Here is a 19,139-nt window from a genome sequence, read left to right as displayed (position 1 = left end):
AATGGTAAAAAAAAAAAAAAAAAAAAAAAAAAAGACAAGACTTTGTCTTTTTGTGTTTTTGTTTTTTTCACTTTTTTTGTTAAATATTACACAAAATAAATAAATTTAAAGAAAAAACATAGACTTGCTGCTGTGTTGATGCTCTCTTGACCAAAGCCATTCGACTGCCGTTTTCGTCTCTCCTGCCTGTCTTGCCTTTTTTCTCTTAGTCTGTCAGTCACCTTTCCATCAGTCCTCCCTCTTGTTCTCTTTTTCCTCTCCTTTCTTGCATATTTGCCTTCTGTCATTTCGTTTCACTTCTTCCTAGTCAAGCGCTTCACATGTACACAAATCTAGAAATGTGAGTTACTAAATCACATTTTGGCACAGAAGTCGTTTCTTTCATATTTTCTACTGTGCCTACGTATTTTATAACTTAAAACAGAAAATAATATATACATTGTATAGCAATATATCTTATTTCTTTCTCTAAAAATAGAATTGTCTTTATCCATCGGAGATAAATGTCTCTAGGTTTCCATTCTTGTCCTTCTCAGTGCATCATTCAGATCCCATTCAGATCTGTCCAATGTAGCCATCACTGTAACTCAAAAAAAAAGTCTGATACCCTGCAGTCTTGCAGCGTCCTCCCATGGCTGACATGTCCAATCATCGTGGTTGCACCACAATGGGCAGGAAGTGAGTGGCTGTGTTTTTCCTCCGTGTCTTCCTCCCCTTCATTGGCTTTCCGTTGGCATTCAGTCCCACAAACATGTGCTTCTTCTTGTTGCGCCACTCCGCTGATGCGTAGGTGTTGTACTTGTTCTCTTCAATGCGCTCAATCAGGCGACAGTCCGGACCAAAGTCCCTCTGTGGAGGAGGAGAAAAGAGGAGTGTGAATACGAGCAGAGCAGAGAGCATAAAGATAATGGCTTTAATCCACAATATCTACAGTACTATTAATAACTACGATCAAAATCTTATCAGACAGCATTTGTAAAACCATGAATCATCCACTTTTTCTTTGGTGGAACCCCAAAGTCAGAATCGCTGTCTGATACACATGTGTGGTTTCTGTTTGTTGTTCATCTTCTTCTCCTAATTAGATTGTAAATTATAGACATGACAGTAATTAATAAGTATTATCAGCAGATGCTTTTCATGTAATGGAGCAGAAGTTTTCCAGTGGGTTCTCTTTAATCTCTCTGTTTCATCATTACTACATCGTAAATGGCTGTTGGGGGTTTAGTTACTTGTGACGGAGAAATTGAGTGTTTTCATGCTTGCTAATGTTGTGGTTGATCTTCTTGACCTTGTTTGAGGTCATCAACAACATGTTGATATTTTACTTCTTTGTGATCAATAAATGGCCAGCCATTACTAAAGAACATTTCCCCCGGGTGAGACGATGAGACTGGGGCAGAGAGGTTAGCATGAGATGTGTGACGTCTTAGATGTTCGAGCTCGTCGCCCGCAAAGAGCATCGTGACACCGTGTTTGTGGCGCACGTTACCACAGTGACCACCCACTGGTAAATGAAGAGAAAATGATCTGAGAGAGTAACATTTGTCAGTTTACTGGAAGCTGCCCTTGTGCTTAAGGCTAACGTCGCTTAAACAGCCAGTTAACTGGATACAGTTGATATTCACGAGCAAAAATGTACTTGCCCCCACACACACGTACACACAAGAAAAACACACACACAAATGCACAATATAACTCAGTCTCTCTCTCTCTCTGTATCTGGCCACAGCTGTTCAAATTGGTTCCAGAAGTAAAACTGAATGTTCCCAAAGCAAAATGAGAATATTTTACAGTCACTGTGCAGCTTTTTCACTAATGCTGGTGCTCAGTACAACCAAACAGCGTGTGTGAGCTGGCTGCCTTTCAATTAAAATGATTAGTGGAGTAGATGTTATAAAAAAAAGGACTGTAATCGTAAATGAAATCAGATTATAATAGTCAATCATGAATTACATGTCAGAACTTAAAAAGTAAAAGTATTGCTGTTAAATTATATATTATATATATACCCAGACCACCCATGCTTGGTTTTCATTGAGAATTTTATACAATCATGGTAAAGCCTAAAGGCCGTCATAATCATCTGTGTAACTCGCATGTATTAATCTGGGGATATAATGAAACAATGATTTCATTTGATTACCACTGGATAAAGAAGTCACTGTGTAAACCCATCAAGTGTAATCAAACGCCAGCCCTTCACCACCGTGCTACTGTGGTTTGTGTTGCAGCGAGCAGAAGACGTCATGGGAATTCAGTTTCAGGCCATGCAACAGAATGCCTCTTTTTTCTTTCTTTTCTACCGTGTGTCATTTCATCTGTGGTGTGGCTCCAGAGAGACACGCTGAAAGTTTGGGTCCTTTCAAAGTATGGAAAAGAGTAAAAAGAAGAGAAAAAAGAGGGAGAGAATGAGATGAAGAAAAGGAGGGAGAAAGAGAGAGAAAACAGATGAAACAAGGGCTGCGCTCCCCAGAGGGATTGAAGCAGAATAGAGAAACTGCAGGATTGTGTTTCCTGTTTCTGAATGGAGAGGAGAGGAGAGGTAGGTAGCAGAGAGGAGAGCTCACATTGACTAACTGCGGTTCCTATTTCTGGAAGAGAGTCTTGCAGCCTTGTCCATTGTTTTAAGAGGCATTCAAGAAAAGCCGCAGAGTCCAGACTTTAAAGAAAAGTGTTTCTTTTGCAATACTTTGAATCACTTAGATTGACAACATCATCAGATGAATTCACCAGTCACAAGAATGAAAAAGTAGAGCAATAGAGGGAGAAGTAGATGGCAGTGAAACGACCGAGACTGCTACTCACCGCTCCGTATAGCACTCCTTTCTTGTTGATCGCCAGGTAGTGGTTACTGCTGAGGCCCCTGATGGCCACCACCCCCACGTCCACTGACTTGATCTCCAAAATACCTGGTGGAGCAAGAGCAGAGAGACCAACATGTCAAAACTTCATGTAGATTGTTTCACTCTGTTCTGCGATTCATTATTTTCTAATACCATGTAAAGATATTCACATCACCTCAAAAGTGCTAAAATCAATTCATATTTTCATCAAATTTTCCAGAAAATTGCCTGTTTTATTGAAAATGACCATTTCTTGTTCTTCTCGCTAATCCCCATCAGAAACAGTAGGATCCGTAACACCTTAGAAATAATATTTGACTGTAAATATGAACAAGTTAATCTTGGAATAAGAATTTTTCCATCCTCCGTGGATCAGTTTTAATTGTGTTTTATAATTTCGCTATCTGGCTCAAAAAGGTTTCTTCCTCACAAGTGAACCCTCAGTCTTGTCTCCCTCCTCACTTTTTTTTTTTTTTTTTTCCTCACTATGTGACTGTCAGACCTCAGAGCGGCCTCTTGCCCCCTGTTCATTTGCTGGTTAGCCTGTGGGCTGCATGCCCTGGGATCGAGGTGTAAGCCAGGAAAAAACATTTTCTCCGTTCAGTGTTTGTTTTTCTGACCAGGGGAGCTCAGGCAGGCAGCGCAGTCAGGCAGGCACACGGACAGGACGGAGAGAGGCTTTCTGGCTGCCAGACTGGCAAGAGGTCAAGGTGTCCGTATCAGTTTTCAAGCCTGAACCAATTACTGGTTTAAGCTGTGGTTGCCGGCCCTTTCTTCTCTCATCCTAAAGTCAGTTACACCAAGCCATAAAACTATCAGGGGTTTTGAGAGGATTAGCTAAAGGGGCCAGTAGGAAGTGGAACCTGGTTGCAGGAATAGTCAGAAGGATGAAGTGAGAAACTGAGACAGTAAATCCAGAGAATCTAGAGGTGTATTACTGCCATTTTTCAGCTTTTCTAAGACATTTTCCTGCTTGAGTAATGAATGATGGACTCGCTTTTCCCAAAGCTGCAAGGCTTAGAGAGCAAACAAATGCACTTAGTTGTAGGTTGAGAAAAAATGACAGAAGTTGGGCTCAGCATTAGGAACATAAGAGAAACGATGATCGGGAGAAGTGGGAGAATGAGTAAAAATCATTCAACAACTATCACTTTCTTCTTTAAACTTTGTTATGAATCTACCTGTCTTTAGATAGATACCTTTGTTCATCTCTCTCTTCCTCAGATTTTTAACATCGTGCAGCTCTGGTGTGAGCTCTGTGATGATGAACGTTGAGGACGCTTTTTATGGAGACATGTGTCTGCTGACTGCTGCGTTGTACAGCTCCCAGATCCTAATTCTAAACCTCTGTGTGTTTCAGATGTATTTCTTTCTTGGACTGTCCATCTGTGCATTATATCGCCACAGAACTGCAAAAATGTCACTATTGCCTTCTTATGTCTAGTGTAAGCTCTGAGAGAAACACTGAGAAATGAGCAGGCAAGGCAAAAGGCAAAAAAAAAGGGTCTTGCATTTATTTTGCGGTGTATAAAAAGGGCATAAAATTAATCAGATGTTTTGCAGTAACAAACAATTTTTCCATCGTTTGTTGTTGTTTTTAAAATAGTTTTAGGCCTTGTTTCTTTTTTTTGTTAAATGTTGTTCTTGGCTGAGGAATACTGGAATTAATATATCCCCACAGTTGCCTTATTTGGTTAGTAAAAGCTTACTCAACCCCTTAAATTGAAGAAGATTTCCGTGGCTCACAGTGCATCATGTTGGCTTGTTACATTAAGTCCATTACTCACACAGACGTGTAGCACAACACTGATCTACCAGGTTCAAAATGTTCCATCTCGCTGCAGCACAGCTGACATTTCTGAGCCGTGATCCGTCAAAATAAGATCTGTCTGTGCTGCACTAAAGGCCCGTCCACCTGTTCAAACCCTTTTTCCCTCCTCCTGTTTGATGTGGTTTGTGAAAAACCAAAAGCACAGGGCTCTTTTATGACCCCTTTACCAGTTACCAGAAGCAGCCCGTCTGCCTGCGAGTTAAAAGGCCAGGCTGCAACAAAAGGCTTAGATTGCAACAACAGAGTTTATAGCAACGGAGACGGAGAAAAACAGGACCTGAGCTTGTATCACTACAGGCGCACACGTCAAGACACAGATGCAGTCAGGCAAACACATTTAAACGATTCAGCCTCTGGTACTGGGCCCACAATGCTCTTAGAGCTTTATTACTTTACCCTAATTCAACACCTTGTCTTATTGGTATCTTGAGTCTGTTAACGTATTTTTCTCCTTTCTCATTTTTCCCCCCAAAATGAGGGGGAACAGTCTGTTTTTCTCCCTCAGTGTGGCCGTTGGATCTGAGCCCAGTGTATTAATTATGAATATGTTTTTGAGTGCAAAGGAAAAAAAGTTTTATGACCTAACACTGCAGGCACAAATAACACTTAATATAAAAGGCATGGACATTTTCTGCTATCAACAACTGACCAAGGGCAAACACCTGTGTGTAACAGGGCAACTCTACAACTTTCATAAAAACAAGCCAAAAAAGCTCTGTGCCAGTCAAACCCCAACCATAACACTGACAGAGCTGCAAGTACAAATAAACATAGCCTGGCTGTCTAACAGTGAGAAACTGTTCATTAACCACTTCATAAAGACCACGACGTTGTTTAATGGGTTTTGTAATGAAGGTCCCCTGTGGCTCAAATCCATAATGTAAATAGACACACACTGGGCAAGGGGTAGAGACACAACAGCAGCTTTGATTTTAGCCATTTTGTGATCAGTAGCTTTAATTGGTCATTTATATATGTTTGTAATATTGGCAGATGGTGATTGTGGCCAAAATTTGTGCCCTGCACTGTTCAATCTACATTTTCTGATTCTCTCAGGCGACCCAGTGTCTGTGTAGAGGGCAACATAATTCACTCAGCTTCACTATCCAATTCTTCATCTAAAAAAAGAAGAACATTTACCCAAGAAAAATAGCAAAGAGAAAACAGCAGAGATTAAATTTTAAATAAAGTGACAGTCTATCCAACCCCCCCCAAAAAACAGCATGTAGAAAACCTGCTGGAAATGTGTCATTTTGTGTTTTTCATTAATTTGAGGAACGTCTCGGCATCTTTACTAGCTCTCACAGATCAGATGTTTTTGTCTGCAGCTATATTTGCTATGTCTGTCTGTTGCTTATTTTGCTTTTATCAATCCGCCAACTTTCTCATCTTTGCCAAATGTAACAGCTTTTTTTCTGATATTTTGAGGCGTCTCCATGCAATTTTTGTTTGGAAATGTGCATAGAAACACACATACTGTCTCTCATACAGTATCTGTCTTTCTTCCCTTTTCTCATTCTTCAACACATTGTTCCTCCTTTCACCTCTTTCTTTTTTCCCTTTGTGCTTTTATCCTCCCTCTGTCTTCTCTCTTAGTTCTAACCCAACATCTTCTATCCCTCTTCCATTAGTTTTGTACAAAGTATTGTTAGAGTTTTCCTCATTTTTTGGGGGAGAAATATTCACCTGCTTTTTAATTAAAGAGTAAAAAATTAGTGAGATGACAGGAAGTGAGAGAAGAGAGGAGGGAATTGGATGAACCACCAGGACACCCCACTGGATACAGAAGAGACAGATATCATCACTGAACTACAGAGGGTTTAGTCAAGTCAAATAACACTGTTTCTATTGGAGCAGTAGATTCTACTATTCACTATCTTTAAACTCATCTGTTCACTCCATTATACTTCTGTTGTACCATGTGTTTATTGATATGCTGCATTTCTTATGATTAGGCCCTATACCAAGAAAGATCCACAAATTTGAAACCAGTCACTGTCAATAAGCAGCACATTTGAAAGTAAATGAGTTTTTCCCCACTGGAATTACAAGTAATGTCGCATATATAAATTTAAGTTCTGTGTGTTCAAAGTGTAACAATTGTGCCATTTTTCAAACTACCACTCACAGACACAGACACACAGGCACGCGCTTATACGTTAAAACACACACTCCCATACATGCACGCACACTCAGGAACACACACATGCACAGGCCTCCCGTCGACCCCCGGCTGGCCCCTCTGGAAACACGGGCAGTGAGACTCCAGCTGAACCTAAAGGTTAAGGGAGGTTGTGAAAATGTTTCCACTGTTTATCCAGGGGCTTTTTTGAAGATTATACTGCGGTTGTTCACATTGTGACCTCGACGCGGTGACCAGCTGTGAGTGGGTCTAATGCGTGTCTGCAGCCCGGAGAGGTCTCGCTCTGCATTGTGAAATATTGTCACTTGTGGACTAGTTTGTGTCATGAACTCCCCTCAGTGCGAGGAATGGAAATGGTTTGGGTTCTTTTATTCTACGTCCAAAGCTCAGATATTTGGATGAACCCTTGACTTTTCCGGTTGTTTTTCCGCAGCGACTAATCCTCTCTCCTTTTTTTTTTTTTTCAGATGTGAAATATAAATGCAACGCCTAAAAACCAAAATTTTCACGAAGCAAAAGTAGCCCTATTATGTATTGTTTTTAAGGTTTAATATCTGATTTGCATCAGTTGAGGTCTAAACACTAAGATCCTTTTTCTCCTCCAAACTATGCAACAGTGATTGACAACATGTTGTATTCCCTGCGACGTGAGAGTTTACATCCATGCAACCGCCAGAATCCATGCCAGTAAAATAAATAAATAAATAAAAGATACAAAAGAAGAATAGAAGAATTTAGAAAGAAAAAGTAGACCACCAATGTGCTTTAATCAGATACGAACTGAAAATATTAAACTCCTCTGCTCTATTTGACCGTATAAATACAAAATACAATGCACAACATGCGTTGAAACAAAAGCTGTCTTGACCGCTGCTGCATTTGAGGCCACTTGTGGTTTTATTATATTTCCTTTGCATTATTACTGTAATTTTTTTTCAGAGTTTGGTTGAATATTTCTTTTGAAGTCTGAGAGAAAACAAACATTTCTCACTTGTGCCGTTTGCTTGGTGAATGCCGGTGAAGACATGGCTGGAAGTAGAAACTGCTGTGTTGTGAGGAGCGTTGAGGTATTGGTTTAGACTGATGTGGTTGACAACAGTATCATCCTGTGCTAAGTGGCCACATCAAAGCACGCCTAGCTGACAGTTTTGACTGAAACGGAGAAAACAGAGGGCTGTTTCTGATTTTCAAAATGGCTAAAATTGTTTTACAAATAGAATCTTTTTTGGTAAGTTGTTTTTTTTCCTCACAATTAGTTTTGGATGTGTTAAATTCTGGACTTTAAATGCTGTGAAGTAGGTGTGCTTTTTTAAGTCGTTTTTTCATTAGTAATATCGCTCTATTTGATCTGCACTCACTGTATTATTCAGCTTATTCTTGGACGCATATTGGTTTTATTTCCTTCCCTGACGGTAACCCCCTCACATTACTGTCTTCCTCAGAAACAGCCATTTCCGCACAGTGTTCAAGCTGTGTGTGATTTCAGGCCTCGCTGATCTGAGGCGACAAAAGAAAAACAAACCCCAGATTATTCCCGAAATCAAACCAAACAGATCACCAGAGCGAAAACCCTCTGTTTAAAATACCAGAGGTTTCAGCCTGCGAGATAACGTCGGGCGTATAGTCTGCGCCGCTCATCGTTCCAGTCGGTATAAATCCAGATCACTTTACCGAGCGCAGCGAGACCCCAGCGAGTTATGTCACACACGTTTAAGAGCAGCTGGGAGGAAAGCAAACAGAAATTCACAGTGATGTTAATGGTGATTTGACCAAAAGGAGGGCGAGGGGGAGGGGACACAAAAACCCATAACCACCTGAGATATTGTGATGTCTTTCACACAGTTGACTTTGTAACATGATAAAGTGCCAAAGCTGCCAGTTTCTGTCAAAATATTTCACAGGCCTGACACGGCGGGAGTTATGTTTTCAGGCAAAGTGCTGTGACGGTTGTCTGCATTTCGCACATTTTTCATTTACAGTTCAGCTGCCAGTGCGATGTTTCCCAACTGTTGTGGTTTGCATTGTTGGCGTTGGATTTTGAGCTTCAGAAATCTTGTTATTTTACACCACAAATATTATGCACCGACATGTACGGAGTATTATTCAGTTTGTCACATGCAGCTTTCGCTTTCTGTGCTGTCCTTACTTCGTCTCTCCTCACTTACAGCGCACACACACACACACACACACACACACACACACACACACACACACACACACACACACACACACACACACACACACACACACACACACACACACACACACACACACACACACACACACACACAGTAATTAGCTGGCATTCCTGCCTTCGCTGTTCAAACGGCCAGGCTGTCCAGATGCCTCTCTGGACTCTACTCTGAGCTCTCAGCTTTACCTTTGATGACTCCATGAAGAGACTCACTTTCATGGTGTGCGTGCGTGTGTGTGTGTGTGTGTGTTTGTGTGTGTGTGTAGCAGGGTTAAGGGTGAGTGAGTATGGAGGAGAGCAGGAACATGAGGTGTGTGTGTGTGCACATGGTCTATCTATATGGCAGCAGCCCTGGATGTTATCTGTCACAGATGCTGTTCTTCACCTCCCACTGCTTTACTGGCCATGAATTCTGCCTGTTCACATGCACCAGGCCAAAATGACACTTTCAGTATTAGGCTTCCAGTGCATTTGTCAGGAAAGCTACTGGAAGAGATTACGCTGGAATATATTTCATACTTTTTTTGCTGCAGTTATTTTTCTTTAAATTAATTTATTTGATTAACAGTATAAAAATATGTTTTCTAATCAACAATCATATAAAATGTGGACTAAAAAGACAAGTGTCACATGAAAACGTTATAAAACGTTGTGTTGTGTACTGCCTGGATAAACTTAAAAGAACGTACAGTATAGAGAGGAAACCTGAAACAGCCTCTGACTGTCCCAGAGGTGAAGCAGTTAAACTACAAAACATTTTCACCACAGATATTTTTATGAGTTTTATATTCAACATTTATTTTTGCCATAGTTTCTATTATTTTTCCCTTCTGAGATCATCTCTACAACAAAGGCCGCACTGGCTCCAACTTTGCTGACTTTACACAATGTAAGAACACTGTTGGGATGCGTGCACTGCTGACACGGCAAAATGCTGCACTTTTCCAGCGCGTAACTAAACGATGCTAACAACTTCCCTGTCGCTGTTTACACCAGAGCGAACATTGCTATGATTCTGCTTTGCAGTTTGTTGTCAGATGTAATCACTTGTTATTTGGACGAGAGCAAACTGTTGGATTAGTGCTAGGGACGCCCCAGAGATGAGCCAAGAACTGGGCTGAATGGGCATTCACACAGTGAATATCTCTGTGTGTTATTGTCACACACTCTGTGGGCCTGTAAAACCTCAAGAATACGAGTCTGCACTCTCAGATATTTCATGGAGATGACAATTTGCCACTAAAGCTTGATAGTTAGTCGTGTATCTCCCCCTGTTCTCTCGATCCCTCTCCCCAGATCTGTACGAGTGGAGTCTGCAAGAATCCTCCACATAACGTAAACAATGAAAAATGCCGTCCATCAAAACAAAGATGTCCAATTAAGATTCTTTGTGGATAGTAATCGACTCTTGATGTCTGGAGCCATTTTCTCTTCAGAGAGCCGAGGAGCTCCGGAGCAGCAGAGGATCTTACAGAAACATGATTTGCTGCTGAAAGACTTTTGTTTAAGGTGGTGCCTGAGTGGTGGGGTTTGTGGCAGGGCTGCTTTGGTCTGCCTACAGAAATCTGGCTCCTATTTCAGTCTTGTTGTAGCTGACACATTAATGGACAGGGGAGTGAATTGATGGGAAAATATCAAGCGGCGACGACATGAAATATGTAAACAGTGACGGAAAAATGAGACGGATCCTGTCATTGTCCTCAGCGACTCCTGGCAGAAATACAAACACGACTCTCAAAAGTCTAGCAACTGCACTTCAGCAATGAACAAACGTCTTCAGCAAATAACTTGATGAAACACTGTCGTCGTTGTGCGTGTCTTCCCAACACATCCAAAGCACACACACACATGCTCTATGAATGACCCTGTACGGGTAGTGATGGGGTCAAAGGGCGCTCATACCTCTTGACCTCTAGACCTTCCCACTCACCCCTGAATGTAAGATAGAAAATAATGCAGGGAGAGACAAGGAGCTGAAATCCTTGCTTGCCCATTTGGATTATTTCCATATCACTTCCATTATGTCAGCTAATCATTTTTTATTACTACAATTACTTACAACAACTTCGATGAAATAAACTAAGCAGTCATGAGTTCAAAATGCCAAAGTTCAATGAGCCCTGCCAGAGAATTTATTGTGTAACAACTCAAACTGGAGCGTTTTGAAAGTTTCAGACTTTGCCTGTTATTTTTTTTTATCAAAAGACAACAAGTTGTGAATTGCGACAGCAAGAAAACTGGGGAATGCTTACACACTTGTATGATCATCTGTTTCAGGGTGTAACCGGCACCTCGACACTTGTAGGTTTCCACAGTGCAAAGAGTCTCTGCTTTCTAGACTTTGACAGCCTGATTTCTGGGGGCTGGTATTAAGTGTTGTCCCAAACTGAGCATTTTAGCCTCGAGGCATCAACGATTGCGCAATGGCTTGTGTGAAACACTTGTGATACGTTAATGATGCTTTGGCATGGTTTCATTGTCGTAAAGCTATTTCTAGACGTGTGTGGCACAGCTATCTCTGTCATTTACAGTAAAATGCAATTGGTCTTATGTAAGATGATCAATATTATGTAATGTTGCTGCAGATCCTAGACAGCTCTGTTTGCTGTGTAGATTCCAGTAAAGAGAGTCGTGAATCAGAGCTGACATGATTTGATCCAGACTCCTGCTGCAGTTTAGATATTAACAAAACATCACCACGAAGAGTGTTGTATGGTGCGAAATCTGTTTTATCTGAATTCACTGAGGCTGTTTTCCCATATAAGTAGCTTGTGGCTCATGAGATGAATGATATAGTGCTAGGCTAATTCCTGTTTGTTTCTACCATAAGCAAAATGAATGTTAGTGTGATCAGAGGAAAGGTCACAGGGGATCAAACATAGGAGGGAGTGTGTGTTAGTTGTGTTGTTGAACTCAGAATACAGCCGAGTGTTAAACTTGGCGCTGGCAGCTTTAGGAGTGCTTGATGATAAGTTCAGCATTTCCTGAACAAGCGTATGCAGTGAGATTTGCGCACCACTTTTATTTATGGCCGTTGGAGAGGGGGGGACTCCATGAAGATGTCAAAATAACTTCGAATGAAAAGCAACACTGACACTAACCTCTGGTGCATCCAATACCTCCTCATAACTCTCTTTTATGGGCCACACTGTTACCTTTTCCCACGAGAACCCTAAACCCACTCATCAAGGAAAGAAGCAGGAAAGGAGAGAGTTTTAGAAACGGGAAAAGGTTGAAAAGACTGGGACTAATTTCAAGAAGATGTTTTAAAAAAAATCAGAAAGGGCAAACACTTGCTGTATTTTTGTTTTGAGTTAATCTTGCTGAGTCACTGGAGGTTTGTGATGGCAAAGCAGAACGATTCTGGTTCTGGAAACATAATTCAGATGTTTCAGAAAGACCAATACAGTACATGTATTATTAGAAGACAAAACGACTGACGCTGACATTTATTTTCGCTTGTTTTGTTATTTGCAGTGTAGCATAACTCTAAGTTGATTTACTTTTTTTGCCCTCACAGTTCAGTTTTCTCAAAAAAAGTACAAAAATCTCCCAGTGGAGTGACATAATTTCAACATTTCCAATATCAAACAACCCTGGGCAATTTGTCCGTGATCTTCCTCCTTTTGTTTTGTTTCAAGATTTTGGCACACAACAAACTGATTTCTACTGGAAGAGGCTCAAACAATCCTACTTAACTGACATTTATTATTCTTGTATAAAGAAAGGAAAAAACCTCCAAGACTCATTTCTGTAAGACAGAAAATATGTTTCCCCCAGCAGAGTACATTTGTAATATTGGAATCAAATCACTAAAACTAGTAATCAGGAATGACAAGTTTAAACAATGTCAAACTTGTACATGTATGCCCTCAATACATCCCATAGTGAGCAGTGGCAGAGTAACACAACAGCCAAAAGTGATGCACTACGTGTTGTGCTGACCTTTCCATCGACAAAGCTTCCTGACTCGGGTCAATAGGTAGAGGTCAAAGCAGAGGGGGCAGACCTGTGTAATTAGCCTGGACATGGAAAACCTGCACTAAATCAGAATAACATCCCATATATTAGACTCTCCATAACTTGTGGCAATTCAATTCATTCATGTCTACTGTGATTAATGGTAACAATTAGTATGTGCAACTTTTACAGTCCCGGTGGCAGCAGTGAGAGTCAAAGCTCCAACTTTTGTCAAGTTGGCACTGCTCATTACTAATTGAACCTCGTACCGACCACAGGTTTGCGGTCCAACTGCAAACACATGTCTATTTTGTTTCATGGCTTTATTCATCTGTTTGTAAACACAATGTGACAGTCTGTGGGAAACGGAGGAAAGAAAACAAGGACAGTTTTGTTGCTCATGGTCAGTGGCAGGATCAATGCTAATCACGTGATAGCCGGGCAGGATTTTCCATATTTAGACTCGAGAGCGCCTCATCTTGAAGAACTTATGAGGTGAGACGGACGAACGGGCACTGAACACAAATGGACAAACACTGACACGCACTAGCGAGCACAAAATCACGACGCACTCCCCGAAAGCCCCAGAGTGACGCGCCGCCTGCAGCCCTGACAGGATGATTGGACTGGCTCGGCTGTGAGGAGAATCTCGACCTCGGAGCCGGGCTGAAAACTTCTTCATCACCTCTGACACCATCTAATGACCCTCATTAGCAATCTGACCCCCTGAACATTACCAGACTACTAGACCAGGACAACCACACTAATAACTACTTCCTCACCTTTTAATTTTTGCTATCCTAAAACATTTCTGATAATTACATGTCGAGTCGATTTCTAGATACGCAGCAATGTTAGCAACCTGCAGTACAAAGGTATATTGTATGATATACAGTAGTATTATGTATATTGCGAATAAGCTTTGTTAAAGAAGCCGAGTTTCTCTGATAAACATATAAAGACTAAATTGTGTGCAGTTGTTTTAGTTGTAGCACTTTTTAATCATATACAGTAAAAACTGACTAGTGGTTGTAGTGTGTAGTAGAATAATGTGCACAGGCACCTAAGCAGAAATGGCCTTTCGGAAAGAAAACCATGATGACAAATCCCACATCAGTGCTCTCGGTTAGGAAAAGGAGAATTTCATTATGTTCTGGTTGGTTTAGTTTGAAGGGTCCAATTTGTTCTCTGCTGATTTTCAAGCTCATGCAAAAATAGCAAGAGCTGGTGCATTAGTCTATGCATACAAACTGCTGCACATGCAAAGTGTAGTGCGATGGTGTGCGGAGCCAAGTCTCCCCACTGTATCACCAGATTCCCACCCATCTATTAATCGGACACATGTTTTATATCTGCACCTACTGTCAGCTAGATGCAGGTTGATGAAATGCCTGCTGAACAGGCTGCCAGGTTCAGCTCTGCCCTGAAATGTTTGGCTTCCAAGGCCGAGTCCTCATATCTCAGATTTTTTTTCTTTCCTCTATAAAGTTCTTACCAATTTTACCACAACGATCAAGTGGCCAGAGCTGTTGAAATTGATGGATTGTGCCTCTAATGTCATGACCTGATGCTATTATAGTTAGTGACACGTTGCACCCTAATGGTTGAACTCTTTATGTGCATGTGTGTTAAAGTGTGTGCACACATGTGTGTGTGTCAGAGAGGACTGCAGGCAAGGGGAGGGAGGAAGAGACGCTAATTGAAATTCCTTCAGCCATGTCTGGCAGAGCCTTGGTGTCTGAGTGGCACACACACACACACACACACACACAGACGCACACACACACACACACGCACGCACACACACATTCACACTGGCCCTGGCCCTAATAAAAGTGGGCTTTGCCATATGGAGGCCATGTGCAAGACTGGCCTCTCTGTGCTCAAGCGTGTGTGTGCATGTGTGTGTGTGCATGCTCTCAGCAGGAGAGGCTTGTACAGCACCACAGACCCACAGACAGATGCATACAAACCCCTGCGACATGTGTATGAAGGTGTGTAAGTGATAAAGATTCATATACGATAACATTTATACATCACCAGTCCCATCGGCTCGTGCAGATTCAAACACATGCAGCAGACTCAGTGCAGCAGGAGTCTGTTGTATAATCTTTAAGAAATTAGCCCGAGTTTTGGACGTCACCCATTTCATCCTGTGGACCAGGAAACTCTGGGCAGGTAAATGTGGGAGTAATGTTCTGTTCTCCATCAACAACTACTGTCAATGTGCCCTTAGGCCATGCAGCTATTCTGAGCTGCTCTGAGGCCAGAGGACTGTGGCAGACCTGGAGAACTTCCAGATGTGTTTAACTCCAAGATAAAGATGTGGGCTACAGAATGATAACAGCTGATTTTCTGCACTGGATCAGTCATAAATGATTATGATGACCCTTACAAGCCCTGAAACCTATTTATGTTTGCAGATTGGACTCTATTATGAGGGGTTGCATGCTCTCATGCTGCATGCACTGCACATTTCTATTGATGCTTTTTCTTTTAAGTGGACGTGCCTCAAAGCTTTCACAAAATGTGTCCCTGTTACATTCACGCAAGCAGTCGTTTTCTTCCCCACCTTAAAAAACTACAGTTCAGGTAGCTCCAGGTGTCTTAAAGGCACCGGTGGAGTTTGTTCGTACTCAATGGTGGAAGACTAAGCCGGGAATCTACCCAGTGTGAAAGACTGTAACTGTGTGAATGTGAGGCTGAGTGGTGCTGACAAAAGAGCATGTGTACTAAGTGACCTCTCTCAGGATAAATAAAGGTTAAAATCATATTTCACAGCCCGCAAAATGCACAACCAGAGAAAGGAGCAGGAATCGCATGCTTATTACTTTACATCTGAGTCCGTACAACCTCACACTTAGCATATGCCCACTGCTATTATAGCTGCAGCACAATAGCAGCAAGGAGTAAGTCTACTTGTCATTCTCCCCAGGGGTTTGGTAATAGCTGTGTTTTAGATATTTCCTCAAAGAGGAAGAACCTTCTCTAGGCAATTTCTAATTGGTTCCAGTGGATCATCTCTTTTTTATTTTATCTGCCTGGCTTACTCATTTTGTTTTCTCCTCTCTCCTCTCCTCTCCCACTGTCATGCTGCCTCTTCCCAAACTCTGTAGTCTGGCAAATGTGCCTGCCTCTACACATGGTGAAAAGGCTGAAAAGCACGCAGCTCTGTTATTTGTTCTTTTGCCCAGTCACCTGTCTTCATGTGCACACTCACTGAGGTAGAGAAAACAGAACAGAGGCTCCACTTTCCACAGATGAACTAGTGCATTTTTCTCCTTTATAGATATAAATATAAAGTTATTTATTAGCAAACCCAGTAAAGTGGACTTCTTTTGCGTTTGACTGCTCTCCTATTAATTTCTAGTGCAACTAAAGTTTAAGAGGAAACAAAAAAGCTCAGTAACGACCTCTTCTCTCATTTTGATAAATAGTTGAACTGTTTAAATTTGTGGAACAAATGAAACCCATTCATAAATAAACCAAGGTTGACTTACTGTATGGATCGTCCTCGCTTTTGGTGCCATTAACCGTTCCCCTCTTGTCGATGCGTAGGAAGAATTTCTGGTAGGAGAACAGTTTCCTCTGGCGCACATCTCCCTGCAGATGGTTATAGCTGCTCCGCACGTGGCGCCCGACGACCGTCGCCGAGGATGACGACCCGTTGGTCGCCCGTGGCAACCTCGCAGATGATGCGTGCAGAGGTGCGGGCGATGAGGAAGGTGACGGGCGCGGGGTGGAGAAGCGGGGCGGAGGCGTCCCTCCCGGTGCATCGTGGTTCTTTTCAGAGTCTGACAGCGGCGACGAAGCGGACAGGGGCAGGGGCAGGGACGAGGACGAGGACGAGGACGGTCCGAGCAGGAGAAGCAGGGCGAGGAAGGTGAGGGAGAGAAGGAGTGAAGGAGGTCTGCGGCAGGGGCAGGAGCAGGAGGAGAACCAGGCGACCGGTGCACCTTGTGTCACTGTCCATCTACACATGGTAGTGGAGCTGGGAGAGCTGTGGAGGTGCTCAGGGGCTGGGGCATGCTGAGCTGGGTGCAGGGAGAGGGAATGAGAGTGGGAGAAACTCCCCCGACCGACCAAGTGCACCTCCTCTGTGCGGGGACCCACAACCTCACCGGGACTGTGGTGGTATGAAAACCTGTAGAACGGCTGGGTCGGAGACTGACAAGACCGTGGCGGATGTGATCAGAGATTCTTGGAAGCAGATGCAGAGTTGTCACTAATGTTAACGGTGATGGATGCTGGTGCTGGTGGTGGTGGGGAAAGCCCGCAAGTGTTGTGGCCGGCGGCTCTGCTGTGGTCCCCGCTGCTGGTTATTCCTCACAAGCCAACCAGGAATGCGTCAACATCCATAACTCAGATCACCTCGCAACGCGAACAAGCGGGACTCGCCTCAAAGACCCCTCGCCTCCTCCTCCTCCTCACTCTCCTCCCAAGACGGCTGCTTCTTGCTCCTGGCTCACACACACATGCACACACACACACACACACTAAAAAAATCCCTTTTTAAAATATAAAAAAAAAGACTTAATCTACACTTACACTCTCACCTCCAAGGATACACAAAATATCAGTTCATTCATATACGGAACTAAAATCTACTCCACACGCACGTCCTAACCCTGTATCTCCTCCAGTCCTGGGAGGTGGATAACAGGAGGGCGGAGGAGGTCTGGATAAAAGATGCTAAAGTGTTGAGTACAAAATGGATAAATAAAAACAGGAAGTCAAAAGAAAAAAGGAATAATGCTGCTTCTCATAAAATGTCAAGAGAAATCCACGCAAAGAGGGCCACAAAAAAAGAGTCAAAATCCAGACTTTCTCCTCTTCTTTTCTCTCTTTCTCTTTGTTTCTCTTGTTTTCTCAGAGCTGGTTTGAAGTCACTTGAGTGTGTAACTGAGCCAGGGAGCTCTCGTCTTTCTGCCCTCTCTTGTTGTGCGTCTGTCAGTGAGCTCAGCTCCCTATCTCTCCTCTGTCCTTGCCTCTCGGAGTCTGAGCGCTGGAGCAGTGCGTTGCCTCTCTTCTTTCCTTCTGTGTGTGGCTCCCTCTCCTTTGGCCCCCTCCCTCTTTCCTTTGCCTCTCCCTCTCTCCTATCTCTATCGGCGGTGCTCCCTCTGGTTATCTGGTTAGTTTCTCTGAGGTGACTTGAATCTTGTCTTTCCTTTCACCTTATTTATCTGCTGCAGTTCGCCAGATGTCATCTCTTAGTGTAATTGGATGTCTGTAAAAACCACTTGGCTTTGAAGAGCTGTGTGCGTTTATGTGTGCGTGCTTGGTTGTCTGCACACGTACATGCGTGTTTAAATGCGTGCGTGTGTGTGTGCGCAGGGGTGGGGGGGTCTGTCCCACCCCATTTTCTGTTTCCCTCCCTCTCTGTCGTTTCTATGTCTCCTCCCCTTTCCTCACCCCACCAGTTGAGCAGTGCAGGTCCAAAAGAAGGAGAGAAAGTCTTTCCTTCATACCTCTCCCCTGCTGCATTTGGACCATCTTTCTCATGTTTTGTCCTCTTGATTAGGGCCAGGTATTGTCTCAGATGTTTCAGTACTAGTGCTGATACTTGATTTTTGTACTTTCTGGTTCCAAAATAATACTTTTAGGCAAAACAGCATGTTAAAAATATACAAAGGAAATTGCTAAATTGTTGGGATAAGTTAAATATTGTCAAAAGAATTGACTGTGGCCATCTGTTTAGGAACATTTTGATACTTGACATGTAACACAATAGTATTAAAACCAGTCCTGTTCAATGTTGGATGCATATCCTAGTCTCTACTACTATCTCAGTACATGTGAGTTACTTGGGCCAGAACTTGGACAAACAACATCATGTATTAGTTGATTCGGTCCATCAGCTGCTACTTTCTACATTGCGGCGACCAGCTGACCAGTAACAGCCAGTGACATTCCTGCAGGTGTTACACCGTTACAGCCTGGCCTTTTTAAACCAACACATCTGACGTCTGCGCCCCCACCGCCACGGCAACCGCTCTGACCGTCTGGCACTGTTTATCCAACTAATATTTCATCTTCATGTAGGTGCTAAGGAGGATTCAGTCCCTCGGTCGAGTCTTTTCCATCTAGATCTTAACTGTTAAAAACCATTTACTATAAACTGTCTGTTAATTTTTTGGAAGCGTCTCTGGCTGAATTATAGTTGAA

At 42.6% G+C, this 19,139-nt stretch overlaps 1 protein-coding gene across 1 annotated transcript; it reads right to left on the bottom strand.

The window, feature by feature from the left end:
- Positions 1 to 648: 648 nt before the first annotated feature.
- On the bottom strand, positions 649 to 16,955 carry fgf10a (fibroblast growth factor 10a; the record flags this gene model as incomplete). Its single annotated transcript, XM_083983175.1, has 3 exons — positions 649 to 849; positions 2,809 to 2,912; positions 16,475 to 16,955. The coding sequence occupies 3 exons, from the start codon at positions 16,953 to 16,955 to the stop codon at positions 649 to 651; spliced, it is 786 nt and encodes a 261-aa protein (XP_083839301.1).
- Positions 16,956 to 19,139: the final 2,184 nt, after the last annotated feature.

This window comes from Trachurus trachurus, assembly GCF_905171665.1.
Source record: "Trachurus trachurus genome assembly, chromosome: 12".
NCBI lineage: Eukaryota > Metazoa > Chordata > Actinopteri > Carangiformes > Carangidae > Trachurus > Trachurus trachurus.
This window is presented reverse-complemented; position numbering and strand designations above follow the sequence as displayed.